The sequence below is a fragment of the Numida meleagris genome, chromosome 4 (genome assembly GCF_002078875.1).
Source record: "Numida meleagris isolate 19003 breed g44 Domestic line chromosome 4, NumMel1.0, whole genome shotgun sequence".
NCBI classification, from domain to species: Eukaryota; Metazoa; Chordata; class Aves; order Galliformes; family Numididae; genus Numida; species Numida meleagris.
Genome location: NC_034412.1, coordinates 88,534,110 through 88,561,930, shown reverse-complemented (window position 1 = coordinate 88,561,930; position 27,821 = coordinate 88,534,110). Strand labels below are relative to the sequence as shown.

Genomic DNA, 27,821 nt, shown 5'->3' with positions numbered 1-27,821 from the left:
AGTAAAGATCTTTGCAACCAATTGCATCACAGGAAGCTAATTTCTGATTTTTTTTTAATGTTGTGATGACTTCTAAACGTTGATTTTTTTGAGTTGATGACAATTGCAGAAGCTTGTTTTACAAGCATATTGAGACTCCTAAACACTCATCTGGAGTGGTATATTCGGTGGTGGAGTCACCAACCCTGGAGGTGTTCAAGAAACGTTTAGACGTTGTGTTGATGGACGTGGTTTAGTGGGGTTATATTGGTGGTAGGTGGATGGCTGGACTGGATGATCTTGTAGGTCTCTTCCAACCTTGGTGATTCTATGATTCTGTGATACACATGCACATACACATACATACCACAGCAGTGTTTATAATGTTTTCTTTCTGTGAACAACAAATACTGACAGAAAGAATGAAACATCACTTTCAAATATACACATTTTTTTCCTCTTCCCAATCATTCCTATCTTTTCCTTTCCTTACCTTCTTCTCCGCTCCCCGATTCTTTTAAACGCCACTTCATTTCTTGTTTTATCCTTCTCGTTACTAGTTTAACTATCTAGTTTGTTTCTTCCTTTTCCTCCCTTTCTCCTCAAACATGATATTCTGCCATTTCTTTCAGAATGTCTCTAAATTGTAACTGCAAATTCTGGTCTTTTTTTTCTTCCAAATTCTCCCTCAATAATGACCACAAATCCTGCACAAATCCTGGTCTTCTGAACCTTCTCGTAACGATTTTCTACCTTTGTCCATTCAGAAAGCATCTTCTTTGTCCATGGCACTCTGTGTCTGCCTTATTTTCTTAGTAAGAGATATTAAATGTCTTGTGCTATTCAAATAAACCTTTTTATTCAAGATAAAGCACTTTTTCATTTCTAATGAGATATTTTTATTCAAAGAAAAAATGAAAAACCAAGTATTTCTATGCTTAGAAAGAAAGCAAAGTTTCTGTTGAAAAAGAACAGATTAAACAAGAGGAGAGTTTCCTTCACTTCTATTCCAATCTGCATAGCTTTGTACTTGGGTTTTGTTTTTTTTCTTTAAGTCAGGTTAGAGCAAGCATTTTTGAGTCTTGCCACGGCTTTCTTTTTTTTTTTTTTTCTTGCACAAAGGTTTACCAATAAATATAGTTTTCTCCTTGTGTGGGTTGTTTTTTTTTTTGTTTTTTTTTTTTTTTTTGTTTTAGTTCTTAAGAAAATCTCCAGTTATAAGATCCACCTTCCTAAAGCCTTTCTGCTACTTAGTTTTATAGAGGAGTTTGCTAGCTTACAAGCCCACTGGCTTCGAGGACACTTCACTTAACATCCTGCTACTTCACTTTAATAGTATATAGAAAGACTTCAAAAGCATCTTTTTCTTCATAACTACTCATGATGCTGTATCAGCCCTTAAGGTTGTCATTTGTTTATGAATTTAACTACTTAGGATGCAGATTTTCAGTGCTCTTGTTCTTCCAAATCCTTTTTGGCATGGTTGGGCCAAGTTTCATTGAAATATATTAGACAGCATCATTCAGCTATTTCTGAGAGTGATATTTGGTACAGTTAGATTTCTCTTGTGGTGGTAGTGGTGTTTGTTGTTGTTGTTTTTTGTTTTTCCTTTTTTCTCTAACACTTGCTTAGGAGCCATAACTTGAAGTAAGAAAACGGTCAGCTCCATCATGAATGTTCCAGTGGTTTTCCAATTTTTTTTATTCTTATTTTTTTTTAAATGAATATATGTTAGAAAATAGGTCATCTTTCAAGACTTTTAAAATTTTGGACCACTCTGTAGACTGCTTTGACTTAAATAGCTTACACCTGGAGAGACTACATTATCCTGGATATTAATCTGACAACTCTTAATGTTACCCAACCTGTACGAGGTCTCTTTGCTGTCCAAGAAGAAGAGAAAGTTTCACTTTATGGCAATTTACAACTGCTCCTCCTTGCATTTAAGAAGTCATTACACTTTGTACTCTAAAAAGCCTACTGCCTTTCCATTCACACTCCAGCAGTGTCTGAATGGAATAAAAACAGTGATTTGGAAAAGTAAAATTTTGGTGTGAGTTTTATGTTTGGGTAAGGAAGGGTTTAATGAGAGAACATTAAGCAGAAGAAGAATCTGGAAGAAATACCATTTTTCCTCTACACTCCTCTATCCCATCTTAACAGTAGGCTCTAAGGGGATCTCTCTCTAGTCCCTAGCACTCAAGAACTGTGTCGTTTATGTTTCCTTGTTTCATGTTGGATTTTACATTTTGAGATGAACTTTCCAAATGAAAGTCATTACGAGTCCCTTCATAACAGCTGATGAACCACATATAAGCATCTTATTGCCTCTTCTTCAGTTTAGTACATCTTTAAGTGATGACTGACAATGCTTGTGGCACTGAATCTTCTGTTTGTCTGTGACAACTATTTTTCCACCAGTTTACTCATATATATATATGTATATATATATATAAAGTCATGGTTGTGGGATTCTGGAGAAAGCTGGCTTTAGTCATTGACCAAAAAGTTTAAAAAATCATTGATTCTTCCCAAAGATAATTTGCTTCTTGCCAAAGACAAATGTGGAAGAAAAAAACTAGAAATACTTTTTTTTTCTTTTTTTTTTAAATATGTTTAACAAACTTATAAAAGAAAACCAAAACGAGTGATAATAAGTATGTAATAACAACAGTGAAAACCTGTCTTCTCTGAAGATTCATTTGACACAATCATTGTATCCTGCCAGCATTGCCAGTTGGTCAAGGGAGGTGAGCCCTCACCTGGTTTTCCTTGTCCAGTTCTGGACTCAGCAGTACAACAGAAACGTAGACATATGAAGCCATGAAGATCTTCTCTCTTTGTTTCACTTCTGGCAAGATAAGAATAACTGAAAATTGGGCTAGAGAAGGTCTTGCTAAGTCATCCAGTAGATAATGAAATCTCTTTAAGACAGAATCACTTTGTGGGAAACTGCTTCCTGGTTGATGTTAGTCTATCTCATTTTCAGGAAATTCTAGATGCTGAAATTCTTCAGGTTCTATGAGATTTCTTTTGGTGTTCTTGTGCTCCTTTCTATTAGAAAGATTTTCCCTCATCTAATTTACTTTTTTCCTGAAATTTAAGTCTTTTATTAGATGATCTATTCCCGCTTGGAGAACCTCCCCTATGGGGGCAGTCTGAGAGAGTTGGGGCTCTTCAGCCAGGAGAAGAGAAGGCTCAGGGGGAACCTTATAGCAGCCTTCCAGTACCTGAAGGGGGGAGCTACAGGAAAGCTGAAGAGGAATGTTTTATAAAGGCATGTAGTGACAAGATGAGGGGAAATGGCTTTAAACTGGAAGAGGGTAGATTTAGACTAGATATAAGGAAGAAATTCTTTACTATGAGGGTGGTGAGACACTGGAACAGGTTGCCCAGTGAGGTTGTGGCTGCTCCATCCCTGGAAGCGTTCAAGGCCAGGCTGGATGGGGCTTTGAGCAGCCTGGTCTACAGGGAGGTGTCCCTGCCTATAGCAGAGGGGTTGGAACTAGGTGATCTTAAATGTCCCTTCCATCCCAAACCATTCTATGTTTTCTGTCTGCATTGTCTGCACAAGCTTGCCTTCCCCAAGCATTAAGCAGTCTTCAGTCTGTGTTTCTGCGGCTTCTGAAATTCTAGAGATTTTGGTTGCTTTCTTCTGGATGCTATAATAGTCAACATGTTCCTGGGACAGATCTTTTCATGTAAGGCTTTACTTCTGAATGCTTTCAGCTCCAACTCAGGTTAATAGTGTTGCATACATTGTGTCTGTTAGAGAATTTCTGTGCAGTGTTTGCTTTCTGTCACAACATGAGATCACCAGCTATGGTCTGTGGTTTTCTGCATGGATCCTGACTTGATCAGTCTCTGAGGATATTTTCTGTAGAAACCTCTGTCTTCCCATGTCCTGTGTAGGACTGAAGGATGTACCGTTTGGTGAGCTGTTACTGCTGAATGTTTGTTTTCAGAACATTTTGACAGAACAATGTGTTTTATGAAATGGTTCATTGGCCATTGCAAACAGTGTCTATAATAACGTTACTTATTTTGGAAGGGGCTGTAGGTTATTCAGCAGATGTCCCTACATCAGATCGACCCCACAGCGAGGCAGCCACCTATGTTAATATTCCTGTCAGTCCTACTTCCAAAAAACAACTTCATTACATGGAACTGGAACTTCAAGAAGCCAGTACAAGCATAAGAGGTAAGGAAGCCTCCAGGACTATTTGAACAGCAGTGGGTACAGTATTACGAATTGTATGTGGTATGGAAAATAATTTCTCACCTGCCCATAGCCTCTGGCTAACAGAGGAATTTGTACCCGTGTATTTTTGTGAGTTAATTCTTGTAATTGTCAACTTTTCTGGAAAAGATTTATAACTAGCAGAGTTCTCTAATGTGTTATATTGTATATGAAGTCCTTCTAAAGTGAATGTTTCCGTGTCTCTGGAGTTTGACAGTAATTTTCTTCATGTTCTCAAGATTTTCAGTGCATGTGTTAGGGCTACACTTGCTTAACTTTTCTTGCTTGGATTCAGCAAAAGGGTCATGGGTGTAGGTGTACAGAGCTTGCTCCTAAAGATATTAAAATACTGCCTCTGGAGCCATGTGGCAAATGTGTAAGAACAGACTATGGTGTTTTCTGTCTGCTTTCCCTGAGGGCTGCAGAAAATCAGAAGCATTTGCTTACACACACACCCCCTGCTCCGCCCACCTCACCCACCCCAATTCTTTTTCTGGATATGGGTATTTTTCTTGTAATGTTTATCTTGGAGAATTAGCACACAAATGTGAATTATAGCTACCATGTACAGTCACTTACAGGCACTTCCCTCCTTACAGAAAACTCCTAACCAGGCTTTGGCATTGAATTCCACAGACTTGCTATTGAGAGATCTTCCATTTTTTCCCATTTATTTATTTGTTTGTTTGTTTGTTTGTTTGTTTATTTAGTGTTGTTCAGTGCTACATGACTTTAGGTAAGTAATTCTAAGCTTCTCACAGACCTTAATGTAGGTGTCTGTATAACACTCTCTTGAAATACGGAAGTCATGTTTTATCTTCACTTTAAAGACAGGGAACCAAAGCATTAAGAACGAAGAACCTTGATTCCATAAACTGACATAAATTTTGCTGTATGTCAAACACCAACCCATGCTTGAGTTGTGTAATTTTGGAGGTGCTCCTAATGTTTATAAATATTATATATTTATATATTATATTTATATTATATATTTTTCATATTAAAGTTTTCCCTTCTTCCAGAGTGATGCATCTACACCTATACAGAACTGCTCTGCTCCTGAGCAAATAGAGCAACTTTTCTCCACCTTATTGCCAATTATTGGATTAAATTGTCATTCTGTTCAATTTTGTCTTCTACTGGGAGAAACGGGGGTGGAGATTGAACATTTTTGTTGTACTTATCATCTTACTTCCTTTGTAGAGCTTTAATACCAGACCAAGATCACCTAGGAAATCTTTGGAAGAAGTCTAGCAATAGTTTCAGCCTGGGTCAGTTTTACCTCAGATTGTAAGAAGGGTATGGACTACTATATGATTTCATTTGGTATTTCAGGGAGTGGATCATCCCGATACGCACAGATTGACATTGCAGCCACTGAGACAGCCCACAAAGTGGGAACACAGCATGCACAGTGCCGGGAGGAACGCTTGCAGGAGCTGGAGCAGAAGAAGAAAGGGACTCAGCAGTGACTTGTCTATGAAAGAACTTTTGCTCACCATTAATTGGTACTAATTTAAATTCCAAAATATTCAGATTTATTTAAAAAAAAAATACAAAGCTGCCATTGCATATTGCATTTATACCAGATTCATTCCAACATTTTGATTCCTAATTGGAAAGCTGGTAATGTGAGGGGTGTGTGTGCATTCTTCTTCTTCTTCTTCTTTTTTTTTTTTAATTTTGATTGTAAATTCCTTTTCTTTTTCATATGCAATAGATATAAGCTACCTTTTTCTATAAGTCTGAAGTCATGTAAGAACCTGGAACCAATTCCAGTGCTTATTAAATGATGGCATTTTCTTTAAAGAATTTGAATGTGTGCGTATAAGGGGATGTGAGTGTGTGTGGTATGTGTACACATATGTTTGCATATGTATGTATGTAAGCACACATTACAGATAAAATATATGTATATGTCTGAGTGTATAAATTATGTAAAACCTTTATTAATGTATTAATGAAATCTTACCAAAGCAAGAAAACTCAGTGCCTGATTTTTTGCAGGCATGGTTTTGTTCAATTTATATGCTCATTTACAGACATAGTTAACTATATCTATGAGTAATTAAGTTTTATACCTCACAAATCTTTGGCTAAAATAGCTCAGCTTTAAATGTTGCAGTCTTAGGGGTGCATACAGACAAGAGCACACACATGTACAATTGGTTTAATTTAATTATGCCTAAAAACCTAAGTAATTTGAAGTGATATTTTGGGTGCTTCTGTTCTTAAAAGCCTTGTGTTAGACACCATGGGCTTTGATTTCATAGTTGCTGTGTGCCTGTAATTCTTATCAAGTTTCCTGGTATTTAACATACACACTGACAAAATCAGATCTCAGGTTTCTCATATGAAATAGCTTAAAATCAAGTTATTCAAAAGAAATAGTCACATTTGAAATTTGAGTTCTTTATTTATATCTCCAAAATTATGCCTGATGTACCAGGTTAAAAATTGGATCATCCACGTTGATGTGAACATTTTTTTCGAATAATTCTATGTTATATGTAAGTAGCATTGAACCAGTCCTGGGTTAGAGCACAGTGTCTTCCAAGATGTTTCTGAGGTAGAATTTGACCTATAAATTGATTTAATTGTAGCCTCAATAGTAATGTAAAATATTAAAAATCTCTCAAATAATAAAAAAAAAGCATTTGAGAGGTGATAATTGCCATTGTCATCTTTTCTGTACTAAGAAATACTTTCCTATTTATTACCCTAGCTTATTTCTGAAGGGAAAAATAAATATTCCTTATGAGACTCTCGTTTTAAAATGTTTTCTTATTGTTTGACAAACGTGCCATGGTGATCTACTCTGTAAACATACATTTGGTACAAAGGGAGTAGCATGGGCTTTTTCCCTGGACTTGAAGCTCCTTGGGACTGGGTTTCCTAGGGCCCAGTGCTCACCTGGACTAACCAGTGCTGTTCCATTACGAGTTCCCCACTTGGAGCTTGCAGGGAAGAAACTTCTGTGATATGTTTATTTATATTTCATATTTCAAATGAGTATTGCTAGCCTAATGCACTGAAATGCAGTGTTTTCCAGTTCCACTGGCTGCTTAGTCACTGTTTCAGAGCTGTATTCTGATACTGGAATAAAAAGTTGGGATCTCAGAAGGCCAGCGTTCTATTTCTCTTTTTGTACTTAGCTTGAATAAGTTAAATAGGAAAGATGACTTTTGCTTGTTTTTTTTTTAAATTCGCTTGTTATTCTCATGCAGGAAATTGCGTTGCAAAATGCTGAGAAGGCTGAAGCAGCAAGTCAAGCCTTACTGTTGCATCTGTTAAAAAATGATGGCTTGCTTTTTTATAGTATCTTGAAGACACTCCCCTGTGGAGCTATAAGCTTGAAATTCTGTTGAAAAAATTACAGTTTTCTCATTTGAACAGCAGGAACTCACAGAAATGCAAAACATTTTTTCCTAAATAAATAATGTGCCTCCCATTTCCAGAGGCGAACTGGGGAAAAAGAAAGTCAAGATACAATCCTATGAGTAGACTCATGCTTACCATGTAGCTTCCATGGGTTAACTCTAGTCACAGAATAAAAGAATGGCTTGGGCTGGGAGGGACCTTAAAGATCACCCAGTTCTAACCCCCTGTCATGGGCTGGTTGCCCCCACCAGATCAGACTGCCCAGGGCCTCATCCAACCTGGCCTTCAGCACCTTCAACTCTAGTAATGCAGTAATGCAGTTAATGTATGAGCAGTTAAAGGTTTACTCATCCATCTTGCATAAGTGATTGTGATTGTTACAGGACTCAGAGCTCTTCGCAAAAAAAAAAAAAAAAAAAAAAAAAAAGAAAGAAAGAAAGAAAGAAATCCCCCAAGCTTTGGGACATAAATGTGACTCGTAACTTCTACTGGCACAAACAAAAGCTTTGCTCATCTTTAATTTAGTGTTCTTCTGTTCTGCTAGTGAGCTCTCCCCCTGCCCTTGCCAGGAGAATGTGCATTTACTGCCAGAAGGACAAAGCGATGTTGGTCTGGTGATGTTCTCGAAGTACTTCAGTGTGCCAGAAGTACCAGTTTGGGGACAGTGCTCTCAGGGATGACAAAACAGGCTGTCAGCAAGTGAAGAGCTGGGGCATAGTGGTTTGATCTGAACCAGCCTATGCCATGGTTGAACTCTCTTTGCCATGCATCTATTTTGCACATCTGCGTGCAGCGTGTGCATGCTGCTTTACTCCCATCGCCCTTCTCCATAGGTTGCTGCCAAATGTAAATACTGCTCCAATGGGTTTTTATGGCATTGCTTGTATGCTGTTACAGAACATTTTTTATTTGGATAATGGAATTTCTCCAAGTCAAAAAATGCTACAGAAGGGAGGGCCAAGTTTTGAAGGCACTCACGTGCCAAACAAGACTAATAGTTGTCTGGGTTTTGATAGTACTGTGGTACCCCATTGGTGAAATGCCAAATTGTGCCTGTGGGTATCTAAATGTGCATGAAAATCAGTTGTTTTTAGCAAATAGCTTTGAAAAATTCCTCATTTTCCTCTCTGCCATAGAGTTAAACAAAAGAGTTTTAATGATTGTAGCTTGGAAAGTTGTACTCAAATTTGACTTAGGAGTGATTACATTGTTGTTTAAATAGTGCTGGAACACGCGCACTCCAGTAAGTACCTTTTCCAGTTTGCTGGGGATAACGTACACATCCTTTGCTAAAGTGACCACAGGAAGAATTCAGATTTTTAAATTCCAACTGCTGATTTCTGTTATAATTCAGCATTTTTTTTAGATGGCATAGCTGTATTTATGCATCCCCCTTTCCCTAGGAAGATCCTCAGCTATCATGCAGCCAGTTACACAACCATTGCTTTGCAATTCAGGTTGAAGGGAAATGTTAATTTAATACTGTGCAGCAACGAGACCAAACAAAATAAAGATGGAAGACTTAGAAGTTATTAAATAGAAATTTGTAAGGGCTAGCTATGTAAACATATCCTTTTTCAGAGCAGGTGGGTAGAATTAGTGATGTGGTTTAGTGGGGATGGGTTGATGGTTGGACTAGATGATCTTAGTGGTCTTTTCCAAACTTAATGATTCTATGATTCTATAATTAAAGTGTCATTAAAAAAAAATTAGATTTTTTTTTTCTGAAGTGTTCAGTTTCATGCTTTCCTTGAAAGATAACTGCATTTAGGCAGGCTCATTCTGAAGCTTAGGTCAGTGACAATCAGGTGGATACAGATTAAAGACAGTTCTGTGGATTTTCTTTGGAAGACTGGCACAAAAGTTACAGCAAAATATACGTAATTCACATCCTGCATTATGATGCAATAAATGGTTTATAATGCAGTGGGAAGGTTTGGGAAAGTGCAGCTGCCAACTGAGCTTTGAGTTTGGTAAGAACTTCAGAGTGAGGGAAAGTTAACTTTAAAATTTGCTTGCTTTTATACATTTTTCTGCATCAGAGCATCTAGGAATAATTGAAATTTATTATCTGACTGTGTACACAGAGGCGTGTGTAACATCAGCGTTTTACTGAAATAATACATGTCAGTTTATCTGAGGAGTGTGTGGTGGGGGGTGGGATCAGAAAGCAGATTTAGCATGACAGTAATTTATCTCTACATTACATTATACTGCCGTGAATTCCTTAGAAAAAAATAAATCCTAGCACCTGCTATTGTATAAGTTAAATTTTACCCATCTGTAGGCTGAGCTGGCAATTTAAGGGTAGCTCAACACACAGAAAATAGAGGAGGCTGTGCTCAGAAGGAAATCTGACCTCTGGATACCAGAGTTCTATTATGTAAGGACTTGCTCAGATTCATCCTGCATCGATGTCTGTTTCCACTGCTGCTGAAGGACGGACTCTGTGCAGTGCCCTTGGCTGCTGCACACACTTGGTCCTCTTACAAGGGATGTTTAGCAGCTCTGGCCACAAATCCATAAGCACAGGAAAAAATCGTATTGGGAGTTTGACAGAGAAGTAGGTAGGTGTCAGCAGGGAGCTGGAAAGCTGCAGTTCTTTGCTGGTGAATGTACTGACTGGAGGAAGGAGCAGCTGAAGAATATTTGGGTCTGTAACATGGGGTGTCTGAACCAGTGCTGGAGTATCCTCCTTGTGGTCATAGCAAGGACATGAGGTTTCTTGGAAAAGACTGCTGTGTTCTCACACCCTCCATAGCAGGAGCAGTGTCCTGTTGTCCCTGCATCAGCCACTGAATGGTTCCGTATGTCCTGGTTTGGTCCTTGGGAAGAGTTAGCCTCAGTGTTTGGTTTTTCTCCTTGCTGAAAAGCATATGAAGGGTTGGTCTGTGTGTTGGGTGAGTGATGGTGGGTGCTGGGCCCTGCTATGAAAGAGCAGCCTGGCTTGGCACTAAGGTGTACCTAATGCTGTGTTCAGCTGCATCAGAGCAGTTTACAATAGGTGGGAGATTTCCTAGAGAGGGAACAGGGCTACTGAAAGCCCACGAAGTGGCTTTAATGAAGTTTTGCTGTCTCCGTGCTTTTTGAAGTACATGCATGATGCCAGAGTCCATCAGCGATAGCTGAGAACGCATTTCCTGCACTAATGAGATTTGAAGCCCCAGATGATCTGCCTTTGGGATTTGTTGCCTCAAAATACATCTTCAGCACATGTATTTCTGGCCAAACCCTCCTTCACACTGACAAAATTTAACATGTTGAGACCTTCTACCTGGCTGGGGAACTGTCATGATGCAAGTTATGGCCTGCAGCCACACCTTCAGTTTGGGCTTTCACAGGAGTCCTGTTGCTACATGGACAAGATGTTTGCCCTGAACAGCACAGAGCCAAGCAGCAAGGCTGCCAGTGTGGGAAAAAAGCCTCAGCTACCCCCTGCCCTCAGTCTTCACTGGAAAGTGGTAAGTGCTCGAAGCTAAGTAGGATGAGCTGCTCTGTTTCTTGCTTTGAAGGAGCTAAAGAGTTCATTTTTAATCCCACTATATTCGTGTGGCTAAAAATTCTCACTCCTGCTTCTTCTGTAATCGTGGATATATACTGCAGAACTACCTTTTAAATTTTTTTTTAATTTTTTTACTATACCAAAAATTCTGGCATAGCTATTTATACAGATGGCAATAAAATGAGAAGGAAAAAAACTCCTAAGCAGATCTCTGGAAACTCACAACTGAAGACTTTGCAGTTCTGCAAACTCATTCTCTTCAGGGGAATGAAGGTCAGTTTGCACAAGACTTGAATCAATTGATTGGTAGTGGCATGGATTAAGCAGCGCTGGCAAAATGAGACTAAGCAGACATTGTCAATTCATCCTGTATAGATTCTGGCTGTTAGCTGTTTGAGGAAGGGCTTGGAAAATGGTAGGTTGCTTCAGTCTTCCAGGCAATATGTGCCTGTGTGTCTGGTGTTCAGATTGTTGGAATGTGTTTTATTTTGTTGATAATTTTATTATCTGCATTAGTTTGGTGCAGTCTAAGAACAAAGTATAATCTGAAAAGTTCCTAACAAAAATGAGGTGCCAGCAGCCTGCTGTAGAACTGAAATCAGCAGTAACTCTTGGTTCCTAAACTCTTGCCATGGAAGTCTCTTCTTTTGGAGATGTCTGGTTTTGTACATCGTTCACTTCCCTTTTGCTTTCTTGAACTTCAGAATGGAACGAAATATGAGATCACCCCATGAGCTAGTATGGATGGAAACTTTACACTGTGACTGTTGAATGAGTCTAATGTCCATATGCATATTCAGTATTGTAAATGGCAGTCCCAGAACATGGGGTTGAGGGTGGAGAATGAACTCTTTCCCCACTGAAAGACAATTTAATGGATGGTCTAGATGATCTTAGTGGTCCTTTCCAACCTTAATGATTCTTTGATAATTAATGGTTTTGGTTGAATAAGGAACTGGGATTTGAATTTGGATCTGGATCTGATGCCAAGCGTTGCAGATTACTGGGTTTCACATGCAAGTTTCCAGTTCTCAGCATGTTTCTTACAATAATGGAGTTCCCTTCCCTCTTTAAAATAAGTGGCCTGGAAAATTATAACTGCAGAATATTATACATTAATTTATTTTAGTAAGAGGCTTATTTCAAAGAAATTCAGCACTCACTTCGCCCTTTGAAAATCACCAGGTTTAAATTATGGTAGATCAATCCTTGACAGGCAACTATTGAGGCTGGCAAAAATGTTATTATTAAAGCAGATGTGTGCAGCTTTCTGATAAGTTAATACATCAGTGACAGAACAAAACAGCTACATGCTGTATTAATGTACCCATCATTTTTATGCCCCTATGTGAAGCATTAATACCTGTGTATGGGTTTCTTTTTGATTTAGGAGAGCACTCTCATTGAGTGGTGGGATAATACACGTGGGGATTTGGATACATGAATGCATTAAGGAGTATTGATAGCATCTGTGTTACAACTGTTACGGTACTATATGGCTCAACTTGAAGTATTTGCTCTGGATGAAAGTTTATAAATTTATTTTGGCTCAACTGGACAGATATAAAATCTGCACTTCTATTTTATGACTATTACTTCTAGTAATAATAATAATAAATCCTTTTTTTCTTCTGTAGATTGATGACCTGCTTCCCCACAGGTGCTACGTGAATGGCCTGTAATACATGAATACGTGTTAACTGTGCGTTGCATTTGAGAATGCTGGTTCTGGTACTTTGAAACTGTTTTATGGAAAATGCAGTCTTCATCTTCCATAGCTCCCTGTTTGGCTTTGCAATGATAGGTTTGTTTGAAAAACAGTCCATTTACGGACTGACTTCCTTTTTTTACTTCTTTATTCTATTCTAATTAAGTGCTATGGAAAGAAAAGTTGTGTTTAAAAATGATTTCAAAATTGCTTGTGTACCACTGGTAGATTTTTGTACGTAGAAGAGCGCCTTTTAAAAAAAGCAAAAGCAAAACCCAACCTAAATAAATCTCTGAAGCAGTAGCAGATGACAGGGAAGGTCTGCGGATGATGAATATGTTGCCAATTGAGAACTGTGTGTTCTGTCTGGGTTGGTCCTGAGCTGAGCACTGTACTTGTGCTTCCCGACAGGTCCCTGGCAGCATGGCTCCTGCTGTGATGCTCTGGTTTCTGGGTGCTGTGGTATATTGAAGCCCAGCTGGGAACCTACACTGTTTCATACAGTGTAACTGAGCTGAAATTAAGATGAGTTAGTTGGCTAGCTCCCTTTAGGGTCAGCAGGGTGCAGGACATGCAGCAAGCAGCAGGAATGCTGCGGGGTCACATCTCACTGACTGAAGCTGCACGTCCTACATGGTATCTTGCTTTGAGTAACTTCTCAGCACTGAAATACGTACCTGCAGGAACTGGATCGCTGCTAGAAGGTGGGGCTGGGAAGTGGTGGCACCTCAGATGCAGCTTACAAAATATAAATGGTCTCTACATGGTGAATTTAGATACTCTTGCTATTTCCTGATCTATTAGGCATCAAAATCCCTCAGGGGGTGAGGGCAACACCATAACAGCAATCCATTTGCTGTAGTGGTTGTTCCTTATGTGTCACAGAAGAATGATGCTCCCTAAGCTCCCCTACCTGCATGTAGGACATGGTGTTTCCTTTAAGAAAGACTTGGTTATTTTTGCTTTATGCGATGCCTTGTGTATATTTTCCTCTCGTTTCCTAACCCCCCAACCTGTTTATTAAATAATCTGTCCTGCATGAAATCACTGACACATTTGAGATTCTTTTTTTAGGGAAGAGTTTGTCAGACTGTATAAAGCACAAAACGTTCTGATCTTTTTTATTTTTTCCCCTAATAAACACAGTTCTTTTCCTCCCTCTTCTGCTCCTACTTTTGTATTTCAATTTTTTTTTCCCAGAGTGGTTTAAAAAACTGTAATTTGAATAATTACAGGATAAATCAGATAAAATACCTGTTAAAGAAGAGAAGGTTCAGCTACTCTGCAAAAGCTGTTATGGCTTTCCTTTTCAGTTATCATTTCCTTGCAGTCTTACCTGTGACCTCCATAATTCAATTTGCGCTAGGCACACGACTATACATGAGCTATACACAGATGCAAGTATTCCATTCATACGTTTTTCCTTGGCTTTGACTTTTTGTTGCTTTTTACACGTGACTGGAGGATTCAAGCTATTTTTAAAAGTAACATCTCAGAGACTACTCACTCCTGTTATTTTGGCCATATGAATTGTCTCTGGCTTAAAACCTCAATAAACTGACTTGTACAAATACTGATGGACACAGTGCTGATGGACACTGATGCACAGACTTTCAAAGCCAGTGTAATCAGACTTCAGCCTGTGCACTGTCTCCAGATCTCAAAAAAAGCAGCCAAGAGCCTTGGCAGGAATGGAAGCCATTCCTAATGTTTTCTCTGTGCTATTGCAATATCTAACTGCTAGAGTGCTTCAGGAGCAAGCTGAATTCGGGAGGAGCAAACAATGCTGCTTAACATTTTCTCCTCTAGGTTTCTACGAACAGCCTTTGCACCTCATGACTCATTAACAGCTGTGTTCAACAACTGAAGTGAAATGACTGCACTAAAACCAGCCTTACAACCTCTTTTACTAATGATCTGTGACTTGTTCCTAATTTTAAATTACCACAACATGTAAATATATATCGTCAGTCTTGCGTACACTGAAGCAGTTGCCATTCTCTGCTGGAGCTTACCCAGTGTTTGAGCCTGATTACTGTTGTGATGTGGTGAATAAAGACCTGGTGCAGCCCTCAGCTCCGCTTACAGGGAGTACTGAGGCCGGCGCTGAAGCAACTGTGCACTGGGAGACAACCATTACTAGTGCTGCTCTGAACCTGGATGGGTTCTGTGAGTCCAGCACCTTCTTCTATTCCAAAATTCTTCAGGAACTCTTCACAAAGCATATTCTTTTCCAGGTACACACCAAAGATGAAAGGCAGCTTTGTGCTACACCCTCTCATGCAGGGCATGCAGCTCCTCTGCCCTCCTTTTCTGGGGGCTGAGATACTCACATTGCCATTCCCTTCATGTGACAGGTTCCCACCAGCAGGAATATCTGAATGCTCTTCAGTGAACGCTTTTCCATTCATGTACAACCCAAATAGCATTTTAGCATTTGATTCGAACACAAGAAAGTGTTAATGCTGATTGTAGGAACATCTCAGGTGTTACCACTGGATGTAGGAACTTTGTTGTTTTCCGTAGCTCCTTTTCTCTGCTAATGTATGTTGCGTAAGAGCTCAAATTCCTCAGATGTAGGATTTTCCACATGCAAGTTACAAACCAAGGCTACGGCCACTGAAGACCAAACTGACCTGTGATACGTGGATTTCTCATTGTACAGAGGGAAAACTACAGAGGTTGTATAGCATTTCTATACTGCATTCACCTTGAAAAATTCATGATGAAGATAGATAAACGTGTAACACAATGCAGCTACTGCTGCGTTAAAGAAACCTGAGTGGACTCTGCTGTAACAGTCTGGGGAAGAAATGGTTATTTAGCAGCATCCTGGAAAAAAAACAGGTCTCTCTTTATTGAGTAGAATCACGTTGTGGCTATTTTTGGGTTTACTTTTTTTAGCTTACCAACCAAAGGAGACATGCACCATTAATGACATGAACCATCTCTAAGGTGATGAACATTTACTGAAAATCTCAGTTGTCTCTAGCTACAGTAGAAATAATTCTATAAATTGCTTTATCAATGAACTTGTACATCAGTTAACTTTGCTTCATACAAAACAACATATTCTTAATGAAATCCTGGAGCTGAAAATGTGGCCCTATGCCTTACTGAATGCCATCTTTGGCACTACAGCTGCAGGAGGGAGATCTAGCACCACGAATGTGGCCATGCTCAAGTCTCTTATGCGACCAAAGGCAATCAATTGTGGTGTTTAAGCTGAAGTCTAGGTCCGGAACATCACTGGCAATGTCACTACAAGTGCAAGGGGCACTTTCAGAGACAGAAAGCTACTGATATTCTCTCAATTAATTCCCTGTAAACATCTAAATTGTATCATTTTTAAGAAATGTCGATATTACTTACTATTAATATTAATAGTAGCCTGCGTTTCTACTGATGAACAGCAATTCTCTGAAATATAAGTAACAGTTTACATTAATACAAAAACAGTAAAAAATTGCTTACTGCTGCAACGTAAGACATTCAGAATCTCACAGGAGGACTGCTACCACTGTTTTCACTCAAATCACTTGTGCATTATGAAATAGCCTATAGGTGCAGAATCATACCACTTTCAGCCCACTATGGACTCAGGACCTGGATAAATAATATCCATAGTGGCTCATTCTGACAAACTGTCTCTCTTTACTGGTTCTCATGGAATATATATGGCAAGCAAGGCTTGAAGACAGTTTCCTACAATGGCATGCTACAGCTCTGTGAGAGTGATAGAGCTTCTCAACCAAGTAGCTGTAATGATTTACCTACACTGGACCTTTGCCTTAGCCTTGTTCCTGGCAGTTTCACAAGAAAAAATCCTTAGAAACAAAGGGTAACCACTATTATTATAGAAAGTTTCAACCCAAGAGGCTAACATTAGCCAAAGTTCTGATGTGCAAAAGGAAGATCTGGTCTTGAAAGGGAAAGTAACAGAAACTTTTACTGAAGGTTTTACTGGAGTATGTACTCAGAGACAAGCTGCTTCAGAAAGCCTTCTGCCTATTCAGAATACATAAGCACATTCTTGTGGTGCAAAACTACCCTTCCTTTATTAAAAACAAATGTGTGAGTTAACTTCAGTTCCAAGTAATAAGCATATATGCTCAAAGAAATTCCATCTGGTTACTTGTCATCGAACAAAAGGGAAGAAAAAAGCCACCTCACTGGTATCTTGTTTTGATTTTTAATGACTAAGTGTAACAAAACCAAGCAACTATGAATGACACAATTGTACACATACATTCAGCAACTTCAGATGTGTTAGTCTGTAAGTTGTGTGAACTGACCTCAATACTTGTTCCTTCCTTATTCCTCCTCCTCCTCTCACATGAAAGATTCATATACAGTGCAGCTCTGAGTCAATGCTCAGTAAGTAGAAATATTTTAGTTACCTTCAGTAGAAAATGCATCAAACCAAACACTGAAATATTAAACTTCTCTGAACTTTAACATCCTGTACCTCAGGTGTTTGCTTTTACTGATCAGAATGCTTTCACTAAATATAAAATCAGTATTTTTTTTTACTAGCAGGAATCTTCTGAGAATTGACATTTCCTTGTGACGTGACTTATTTCAAAGGCTGTTACTTGATTCAGATTTATAATGTAATCATTTAACGTGATAGTGCAAATACAAAACTAAGTGGACCACAAAAAGTTTTCTTACAGGACAACTCTTCAATCCTTAGTATTTCGGAAGGACTGCTTGGCTAATCCTGTTCATAAAATCCCTCTGTTATTTGTTTTATGTTCATAAATTGATCCCATGAAGGAGAACAGATGTTTATAATTCATTGTGTTGAAGGCCTTGAGAGATTCTGCTGGATAAGTCTTGCAAATGCTTCTTTACCTAGCAGAAAAAGGAAACGTATCAAACAAATTTCAGTAAGATGATGAGTGATGCTAGAAGAATAAATAAATCAATACAACATATTCGGATTTTGCTATCAGTACATGTGGCAGCTGTTGGGACGAGTTGAGACTAGAAAATTTTCAGGCATTTCAGAATTAGGTCTGTAAAAACCAATCATGCCTATCCTGTATTAAACATGGAACATAGGTGTGCCTTAACCTCTTCCTCTGGAAGATGTTTACCTGCATAAAAAAATCAGCACTGGGTAACTGACATTCCCTCCACTACTGAGTCTAATTTTCAACAGGTACGTACACTGGATTTATACAGACCTTATATCCGAGCTCTTTTGTCTTTTCTTCTAGCATGGCATATTTCTCTCTGTTTCTGTTCAGATGTTCCTTATCTCCAGTCCCCTCTATATGTTTTAGTTTCTCATGCGAAATCTCTAATTGCTTCTGATAGTGATGATGTTTTTCAATTTTTGCTTCAAAGTGTTTCAGCTCCTCCTAGGACAATGCACATGAGTAGTTTCACATTTGTATATATTTGAAACATTAAATAATAACTTTTTTTCTGGTGTCTGAAAAGCAATATATAATTACCTAAGAGTAACATGGAGTATTATAGAATTGCTAAGAGTTACACGGAATATTTCTTTATGTGGGAAAATACCTTTCCATGGGAGATCTTACTGGAATTCTACTCACCCGAAAAGATTCTAGCTCTTTCTCAGTGAAATTGGCTGATTTTGCCATGTCCCACAAATCAATCACTCTTGGTTCTTCAAATTCTAAACAAACACATATCACCAAATAAGAATCTGGACATAATGCTTTTATGCAAGATAAGCATGCAGATACACTAAACAATGCATTACTAATAGGTCTACTTAGATGAAAAGGGAGAAAAGTCCAAGTAATTCACTTAAAAGGACAGCACTGTAGCAAGCATTTATTTAAAAGCAAACAAAAATCCCCCAAACTAATTAATGCCATTGTTTGCCCTGCACATTGCTTAACTTATCTGCAGAAGGTGTAATATCCCTTCCCACATGGGTATGAAGACAGAACTATCCTCTTTACAGGCTGCCCCTCTCCTTGCATTAGGCTTTTTGTGTTGGCTACTAATTGGAACAGCCTGGATGTACCTCTTCAGCTCTTTGTGGCAACATGATGTACTGTGATACTGTGATTAAATCTTATTACTTCCTCACTGATTTTTACTTAATAAAATTGACACCAAATAAATATTAAAAAATACTACTGTATCGTACCACTGGTTGCATCATATCCCTGGTGACTGACTTTACGCAAACGCTCAAACCCCTGGTTGATGCTTCTTAGCTTGTCTTTAAGTTCTCTGTGTTTGTTGTGCAAGACTTCCTCTTTTACCAGGTTCTCTTCAGATGGGTTGATTACATTTTTGTGAATATCTGTTGAAAGAGAAAAGCTATATAGATTGTGGGCCAAATCCTAATAGGTAAGAAACGCTGGGAATCCCTCAAATCTGGGATGGATAAAATATAATCCGTTCTTTGTATTTGAGCTGAGTGTAAGTAAAGCACTGACATCATACTCTAAAAAGCAGTAACTCCTTTTGCAGGCTAATGCTATGATTAATGTTCCTCAGTGATCTGGAGGGTGGTATTACAGAAATGCCTTTTACATCCTACTGGTGATCAGCTGAAGTTTTAATAAGGGAATGATCTTATTTTCCTTGGTTAGCATTATCTCAAGGAAATGGAATAGGTATGGTTGGTAAGTCCTATAACCCTCCCCCAGACATTTTATGAGTTAGTCAGGATATTCAACACTGAAATAACTTTCAGCAGCTTCAGCTTGGACTCTACAATGCAAACATCAAGTTGCCTATAAGCTTTAGAACAGTTTGATTCTAACAACATTTTAGCTAGGATTAATACAGAAAACTGGATACAGATCCTCAGGCTCAGTGCCTAAGATATATATCCTCTTGGGATTCCACTGGTGAGATGAAACATCCATGTTTTGCAGACTTTAGAACCACAATCTGCAGCAGTGGAACTGTGCTTGCTGCACAATTTCCAGTAAACTCCAACAAGTCATTGTTAGTAATCTGATGGTATCTTCCTTGCTTGAAACACAAGCAATAATTAGAAAACTGAAATGGCAACATTTTCATTAACTGGCAAGATTTTTGGCAGCTAATGTAGAATTAAACCAAGCAAGTATCTGGGAATTTCAGCATCTGCAAGCAGTTCTGGCAGGAATGTCAGACTGAGAGATTTTCAAAGAAACTTGGAAACAATGGAGGCAATAGGCAGAGATCTAGAAACATCAGGAAGATGTTCTGACACCTTCAGTTCTGCTCACGGTCTCTAGCAGAATGTTGTATTCACGAATCTTTTCTTTGTGATGTTTAAATTCTCGCCAAAGCTTATCCAGCTCCTCATCAGAGAACTTCCCAGAGGTCTTGGCCTGAAAGAAACATAAACTCATTATGATTCCCAGGCCAAGTGCTATTACTTGCACTCCCTTGCTGAAACTTCTCCCTGCTACATTTAGAAAATTATTAAGCCCAGCTGTTCCATAAGATCTTCTGTTTTGAATCCCATTAAGTAAATTTGAGGGCAAGACTAGACGTTTAGGAACATGGTGGCTTTAATTGTAACAAATGGAAGTTTGTTCCAGATCTACAAAGTTGGCTTGCTACAGACTACCCAATGAAAAGTCTCTCTCATTTATATTCAGTGGAAAACAATTTGATAGAGAAATAAGAGCCATGGAGATACAAGGGCAACTGAAAGGGAACTGTCTGTGTGATAGCTGTAGCCCAGCATTAAGCACAATCTTTACTCATGAAATCATACTCTACTGGCAAGTGAAGATTGTATCACTACTGTGCATTTTTATGATTCTATTTGCTCTGCAGTGATTTGTTCCTCACAGGACTATATTCAGCAATTAGTGAAGCTCTAATTGCCCACGAGTCTTGTGACTTAACCTCCTACAATGGCATGACCAAAAGTGAAAACTGCTCATGCCAATTCAGCCTTAGGGAACGCTTTTAAGTGATGAACTTCACCACTCCCCAAAGCACATGACAATGTATCCTTTGCCAGAGCTGCATCTGGTTACAGTAACATTTTAAAAGACAGCAAATCTTTTCTCTGCTTTAGTATCATCCCACTAGATTGGTCTAAGAATTCTTTGGTTTACACGACTACTTGTTTCTAAAAACCATATCATTTCATTTTTTAAGACTACTACTTTGCTACTTTGCTAGTTTTAGCTGCCCATGCAGACAGCACACTTTCTATTTTTCATGCAAATCCTGGAAGATTTCACTTGAATACCATGTTGGGAATATCTTTATTTAATGTCTTTTTAACATCTCCCCAAATATCTCCTTTCTCCTTTCTAAACATTCAATGAGATAGTTCTATTCTATATGCAAAATTAAAAACAAAACAAAAAAACAGAGAAAGAACAAGGAGAAGAACATGAAAAACAACAAAGGGAAATCAAGAGTTCAGTGACATTTGAGGAAAGATTCTATTTATCTTAATGGACAGAGGATCTTACTCTCCATGACTGCTATGAATGTTTTTTTCTTTGGCAAAGAGGACCTGCCACACCTGCTGATCTGGATGCACATAGGATGCCCACAGTGCACAGTGATCTATGCTACAGAGCACAGCAGTTTGTCCAGAACTTAAAAAATAGAGCAGTAAAGCTTAAAGCTATTCACTTCCAAGACTGGAGGCTCTCAGAAGAGAAGAAACGCTGATTTCCTACACCGCAATTCCTGGAAATTTTACCCACCTTGCTCCACAGTTTTTCCAGTCTTGGGTCATCCAGTGTATCACTTTCTGTACCATCTTTAATGTAGTTAGTATCCGTTAGGTGAGAGTCCTTCTTTCCGTTCATTCCGTATTTAGTCATAATGACTGCAGGAGAAATAGAAGATAACAGATGCATTAGAATCAGCTATGAACGTACACAAGGCTGGCTGCTGCATCCTTGACTTTCAGTTAGATTTTGCAGCTCACAGTGGGTGGGTTAACAGTTTAAGACAAAGAGTTTAATGATCTTTTCTGAAAATATCAGAAGCACAGGAAGCTGTTAGCCTCCTGACATCCCTGCTGACCTCCAAACAACCACTACAAGCTGGGTGTCTTGAAAGACAACCTGGTACTTAACGGTTCAAACACTTTCAGAGGTGTCTAAACAAAGGTGTTTCATGCACAGTTTAAACCCCTTCTGCAAAGATATACCTTACCATTCAAGTTGCGTCTAAGCTTGGCTTCTTTTTCTCCATCTTCATCTAGCCCTTCAGCCTTCAGTTTTTTCCAGCTTAGCTCATCCTTTTCTTGTATTTTTAGATCGCTGTGCAATTCTGCTAGTTTCACAGCAGAGAGATGAAGCTAAAGGAAAACAGAGAAAGGAAGTGACTCCATTCAGGTTTACTAACATACAGCAAGCAATAATGACCAAACTTCTCAAATGTTGTGCCTTGCCAGCACATATGCTTTCTTGTGGACTATCTTCTAATCGCACAGTCTTAGAGAGTTGGTAAATTTCATTTGTTGGTATGGTTTTGCAGATTACCAGGACACTGAGGATGGCCTTGCAGGTCACAGAACCACTTTATCAGCAATTTTAACTAGCAACAAAGTGCATAGTTTTCCAAGATTCCACTTCTCAACATGGTTTATGTGCATTAAAAACATAAAACCTGGAAGAATTCCTGCCTTACGTAATGGAAGAAAAAGAGAAGATACTGAGGTTGACACTACAAATAAAAAAAAGATTTACATGACGGATAGGTCAGCTTGAAATTTTGTGAAATACACGGAGAAAACAGGAACAAAGACAATAACTAATACGCAGCTGGCTAAGCAGCACTGCTGCAAGATGAGCCCAAACTTTTGAATTTCCAGATTTTAGACACTTTAATTCTTTGAAACAAAGTAATGAAACAAATAACGTTCATGCTTAAGAACTTCTTGCATGTGAATTCATAACAAGGTGGTGGTGGTGAGGAAAAGCTCAGAGAAGAGAAGTAATCAAAACACATCCTAACAGTGTGACCTTCAGTCTTGCCTGAGCTTTCTGAGTTGTTCTACTTGAGGTTGCAGAGCAGCCAGCTCCTGGGAGCTGAGATCCACCTCTGGACCAGGTGGGCTCATCTGTCCTAGCAAGAATTTACTGACTAGAGGGTTTTTTTTTTCTTTTTTTTTTCTTTTTTTCCTGTCATTAAAATCAGATTAAAAATTACAAAAATTTTCATTTTCAGTGAGAAAACAGTATGTTTAACATACACAGATTCAGATCTCAGTATAATTTTTAAACATCAGAAATTGATGTTTAAACTGATGCTACTGAAAAGACACCCATTCATCTGAGCACCAGCAGGTTATTAGAAAATAACTAGGAAAAATGTCATTATTCTAAGTTAGTGCACTAAATTGTAAGGAGTTCAGGAACCTCTGCACATTATTGTTTCTGGTTTCAACTAATGCTCTTCTATTACATTCAATGGGACAAGATTACTTAATTACTGCAATTTTTTAAACCAGGTTTTTCTCTGTATCTTGCACGTAGCCTACTGAAATAATTTACCAAAACTGACAGTACTTGGAATCATAGATAAATATATAATTTATAGAATGTATTAAAACTTTGGATCCCTCTAGTTCTAAAGCCTCTTTATAATCTTCTTTAACATCTGCTTATGGAGAACTGTTTGATGAAAGCTAAGCACTTAGCAGAAACCACTTTAGTTATGAATTTTGTGTGTTAAAATAATGAAAACCTTATTTACTTTTTACTTATTTGCTTTTCTGGAGCAGGCTGACCTGGACAGTGCTTCAGTGCTATGGTGGCACCAAGTAACACTGTTTTGCCCTGCAGAATTGTGTCCTGATGTTCTGAGAGGAAGACTGAGTAAAAGTTCGCTATAAATTGTGCAGGAAATGACTAATCATCTTGGTAATTCTGTACTCTAATGCCATAATGACTTAATATGTTGATAGGCTGAAGAAATCCAGAATATAAAAGTCACCATCAATAACTAAGATAACAATTTATTCATCTCCTAAGTATTGCAAAATAGGACAATATAATCTTTTAAATGTATGACTACCATCAGAGACACACTTATACATATAAAAGATTACACAACAGTTTATGCTAGACATCCACTGCAGTTAGCACAACCTCATAAACACATAGTTTTGGGTTTTCTAAAAGCACCAGAGAATAGTATCAGATCATCTAAATGGAAAGTTTGGGGATGTCTCATCATTAACCAAACATTTTAAATTCTCAATAAGTCCATTGTTCTCTAAGGAGAAAAAGAAGGATTCTATTCAAATTCATCTCAAGTCCAATAATATTTTTCTGACTGTCATTATAATTTGGTATGTAACTTTTAAACATCACAAACTCTTACAAATGTTCTGCTGGAAGCCCTGTCCAAATTACATAATATAAAAGTGAATACATTAGGGTAATTAAAAGCATATATGTCATGATCTGCTTCCTTCAAGATCATCTAATGCAGGCTCTTGAATAACATCAGGTAAAAAAGTGTTAACAGATAACACTTCACATCCCTAATGTCAGTCATCCATTGGAATAACTAACTAAGAGCAGAGATGGAAAGCCAAATTTAATGATTAAACAACAAAGCTCATTTCTTATTCCTTGTTCTTTACTGTAAGGGAACTGTTCGGTCACAGCTTGAACTGGTGATTGAGCACCTGGTGAAGGTGTGTGGCTGGCCTAGGCAGCACAGGCAAGTTGTTTGCACCTGTGCTCCCCATGTTAGCAGAAGGGGTGGACCCAGGGTGCATATAAGAGCCAGCCACTAAAGGGAAGACATGTCTTGGACCTAGGCTGCTTCTGGAGGAGGAATGCTGTATAGCCTGGGTCCCTTCACCAGCTGGGTGAGTTCAATGCTTTCTGTATATGAATTCTGGCCTACCTGCAAATACTTTGCCTGGTATCACCAAAAACCTGTCAGAAGCAAATGAAATGCCATCTAGAGGGACCTAGACAGGCTTGAGAGGCGGGCCCATGCCAACCCATGAAGTTCAACAAGGCCAAGTACAAGGTCCTGTATCTGGGTTGGGGCAATCCCAAGCACAGATACAGGTTGGGTGGAGAATGGCTTGAGAGCAGCCCTGAGGAGAAAGATTTGAGAGTGTCAGTTGACGAAAGATTCAACGTGAGCTGGCAATGTGTGCTTGCAGCCCAGAAGGCCAACCCTATCCTGGGCTGCATCAAGAGAGGTATGCCCAGCTGGTGGAGGGAGATGATTCTGCCTTTCTACTCTGCTCTTGTGAGAACCTCCCACCAGGAGTGCTGTGTCCAGTTCTGGAGCCCCCAACATAAGGACATGGAGTTGTTGGAGCAGGTGCAGAGGAGGGCCGCGAAGATGATCGGGGGCTGGAGCACCTTTCCTATGAGGACAGGCTAAGAGAACTGGGGCTCTTCAGCTGGAGAAGAGAGGTCTCTGAGGAGACCTTATAGCTGCCTTCCAGTTCCTGAAGGGGGCCTACAGAAAAGCTGGGGAGGGACTCTTTATTAGGGCATGTAGTGACAGGATGAGGGGGAATGGTTTTAAACTGGAAAGAGGTAGACTCTAAAAATTTTTTAGATAAAAACACACACACACCTATGAGAAGAGATACTGGAGAAAGATCAAACCCACCTTCTCTCAGGGAAATGGCTGCTAGCTGCTAGTTCCTGCTATCTAAAGTACTGATCCTCCAGCTCTGTGTTGCAATGTTGAACTGCAACATCTGTCTTTGATGTAAAACAATGCAGTTCTTTATTTTCAGTACTACCTCCAGCACAATGGAATTAAAGGAAGGAGTTCAGCACTGGCACACATGCATTTTGAAGCAGATCTTGTATAGAGGCTTATTTCTCCTATTTCAGACCTTCCCCTGGGGGGGAAAAAAAAACAACGCTAAAACACAGGCTGCGTATCAGCTGTACTCAAAAATGAAGTTTAAATGGTAGCAAATGTAGCTCAAGTACATGCTGCTTCTCTAAAATCTGCCTCAGAGGCATGGAAGTTACTGTAGCTTAGTTTATCCTGACAGGTTTACCTCCATTTTTCACGTTAGCCTGCTAGGCCAAGACTTAATCTAGATGATGTAAAGTTTGAAAACTGAATTCCAGAAGATCTAAGTACAAAAAAGAAAAAAGGGAGATGGGGGGAAAAACAAGAGGAAACAAACAATACTATAATTATAGTTTACTTCCAGTCTCAGTGCTGTTTCTTTTTCAGCTGCCAGCTCACATCAGGAACTGCATTATCACACGCTGCCCTGTCCTCTACCTGTCTCCCACTGAGAGGAGGAATATTTTGTTACTTTATTTCTTTTGACATGCTGGGATGATGGATAAAACTCCACAGTGTTATGGCAGGGGTTCTGTGGTGTCTCTTTTTTTTTTTTTTTTTTAACTAAACCCTATCAAACTCCAAGTGCAGCCCACGGAAGAATACCTTTACTTCAATAGCTTAGACTGGGGAATGTCCATCCAGGATTAACTTATTTTGCCTGAAAGAACTGAGCTCTTACCAGCAATCAACCTTTTTATCTTGCCCAGAGAATTTTGGGTAGCCTGTCACTGGAAGCATTCAGTACCTGGTTGGATGGAGCCCTGGGCAGCCTGATTTAGTAGACTGCAACCTTACCCATGCCCCAGGCATTGGAGCTTGATTATCTTTAAGGTCCGTACCAATCTAAGCCACTTTAATTCTGTAATCTGAGAACGACAATACTCATTTGCTAGCCCCCCCCTGCATGAGACTACATCACTTAGTGTAAACTCAGTATCAGAGGGGATCTAGCCACCATGATGGAGGGTTTCTTATCCTACTGTGCCTTCCTGTCCTAAGCAAAGCAAGGATGAAGGCCACTGCCTTCAAACAGGGTGGGATGAGCACATCACCACTGAACAGAGCTGAAGCGCTCAAGCAGCAGGTGCAGGAGTCAGACTCAGATCTGTCCTGGTACCAGAGGGACACTTCTTTGGCATTAAGTTTCACTGCTGGATATAACTGTGGGATGATACACTTCCCATAACCCAGGTACATACGGCAGAAGAGAGGAACAGGGCACCTCCTGATGGCCCTCTCATCACGGTGCAGTTTCCAGCCGACTGGGGCAGCCTCAGCAAGCAGGGCTGTGCGATCCGTCCATGAGGCGCCCGGCAGAGGCACTGGGCCTAAAACCCAGGCAAAACCCACCGCAACCGGAGGCCTAACCCCATGCTGGGGCCTAGCAACGCCGTGCTTTGGCCACGCGTGGATCGCTGCTCTCCGCGCACCCCCAGCTGAGCCGGCTGCCGAGGGGCCGAAGCGGCGCGGCCCAGCCCTCCTCCGCCTCACAGCAGCTCCTCCCGCACTGCCCCACTCACCCGCTGCGCCTTCTCCCAGACTTGGTTCAGCCTCACCACTCGGAATTCTCCGGTCTCCCGCCGCTTGGCGTCAGCCAGCCCCTCGTTGGCCTCCCGGGAGTACTTGCTGGCCCGAGCGCTGGCGGCGAGGAGGAACACGGCGACAACAGCCACAAGGGCCCGCGCCGCCGCCATGTCGCTCCGTGCGGGGAACTACGAGTCCCGAGATGCCAGGCGGCACCCGCCTGCAGGGCCGGGGCGGGCGGCTGCTGTGGGCGGCCTCTGCGCCCTCCTCCGCGTGGGAAGGGGGTGTTGGTGTCTGAAAATAGACTGAATGTTCAGCTGAAGATCTAAAAAGCCAGCGTGAAGTTTGGGGTCTGTGTGGTGTGAGAGGAATTAGGTTGGGGCGGCATCTTTTCATTTTTTTTTTTTTTTTCTGAGCGTTTGCTGCACAAAATGTGGAAATATGATTATGTATATAGAAGGCTCTCTTTCTGCACCCACTGTGTCCTGGAGCCCTGTGCTGTGTGACCCTCATTGAGGTATCCGTATCTGATGTGTGTGGAAAAGGCAGCTCCTCAGGTCCAAGCACTGCCCCTTCAATCAAACTAAGGTTTCTGATATTAGTGCACTGCTCAACAGTGCATGAAAATAAAGAGCAGTTCAGGAAGTGCAGAAAGCAAGAACGATAATTGGTGATCTGGGAAAGGGGATTGAGTGCACCCTCAGTAACCCTCAGGTGATGCTAAG

At 39.8% G+C, this 27,821-nt stretch overlaps 2 protein-coding genes across 4 annotated transcripts in view; one reads left to right on the top strand and one right to left on the bottom strand.

Annotated features, from left to right (window-relative positions):
• The window catches only part of DOK7 (docking protein 7), a 63,647-nt gene extending 56,665 nt beyond the window's left edge, over window positions 1–6,982 (top strand). For both annotated transcript variants that reach the window (XM_021396260.1, XM_021396261.1), the window contains exons 11-12: window positions 4,031–4,180; window positions 5,555–6,982. In XM_021396260.1, coding sequence (XP_021251935.1) covers window positions 4,031–4,180; window positions 5,555–5,691 — 287 coding nt within the window. In that variant the 3' untranslated portion in view covers window positions 5,692–6,982. The remainder of the gene's footprint in view (window positions 1–4,030; window positions 4,181–5,554) is intronic.
• Window positions 16,847–27,317, bottom strand: LRPAP1 (LDL receptor related protein associated protein 1). Of its 2 annotated transcripts, none has more exons than XM_021396076.1 (8): window positions 27,093–27,317; window positions 21,934–22,078; window positions 21,477–21,601; window positions 20,009–20,129; window positions 18,947–19,105; window positions 18,381–18,463; window positions 18,003–18,179; window positions 16,847–17,667 (listed from the first exon to the last, which is right to left on the bottom strand). In XM_021396076.1, exons 1-8 carry the CDS (start codon window positions 27,264–27,266, stop codon window positions 17,602–17,604), a joined length of 1,050 nt encoding a protein of 349 aa, XP_021251751.1. In that variant the 5' UTR covers window positions 27,267–27,317; the 3' UTR covers window positions 16,847–17,601. The 2 variants fall into 2 exon arrangements, with proteins under 2 accessions (XP_021251751.1, XP_021251752.1); XM_021396077.1 differs by lacking the exon at window positions 27,093–27,317 and adding an exon at window positions 26,772–26,979.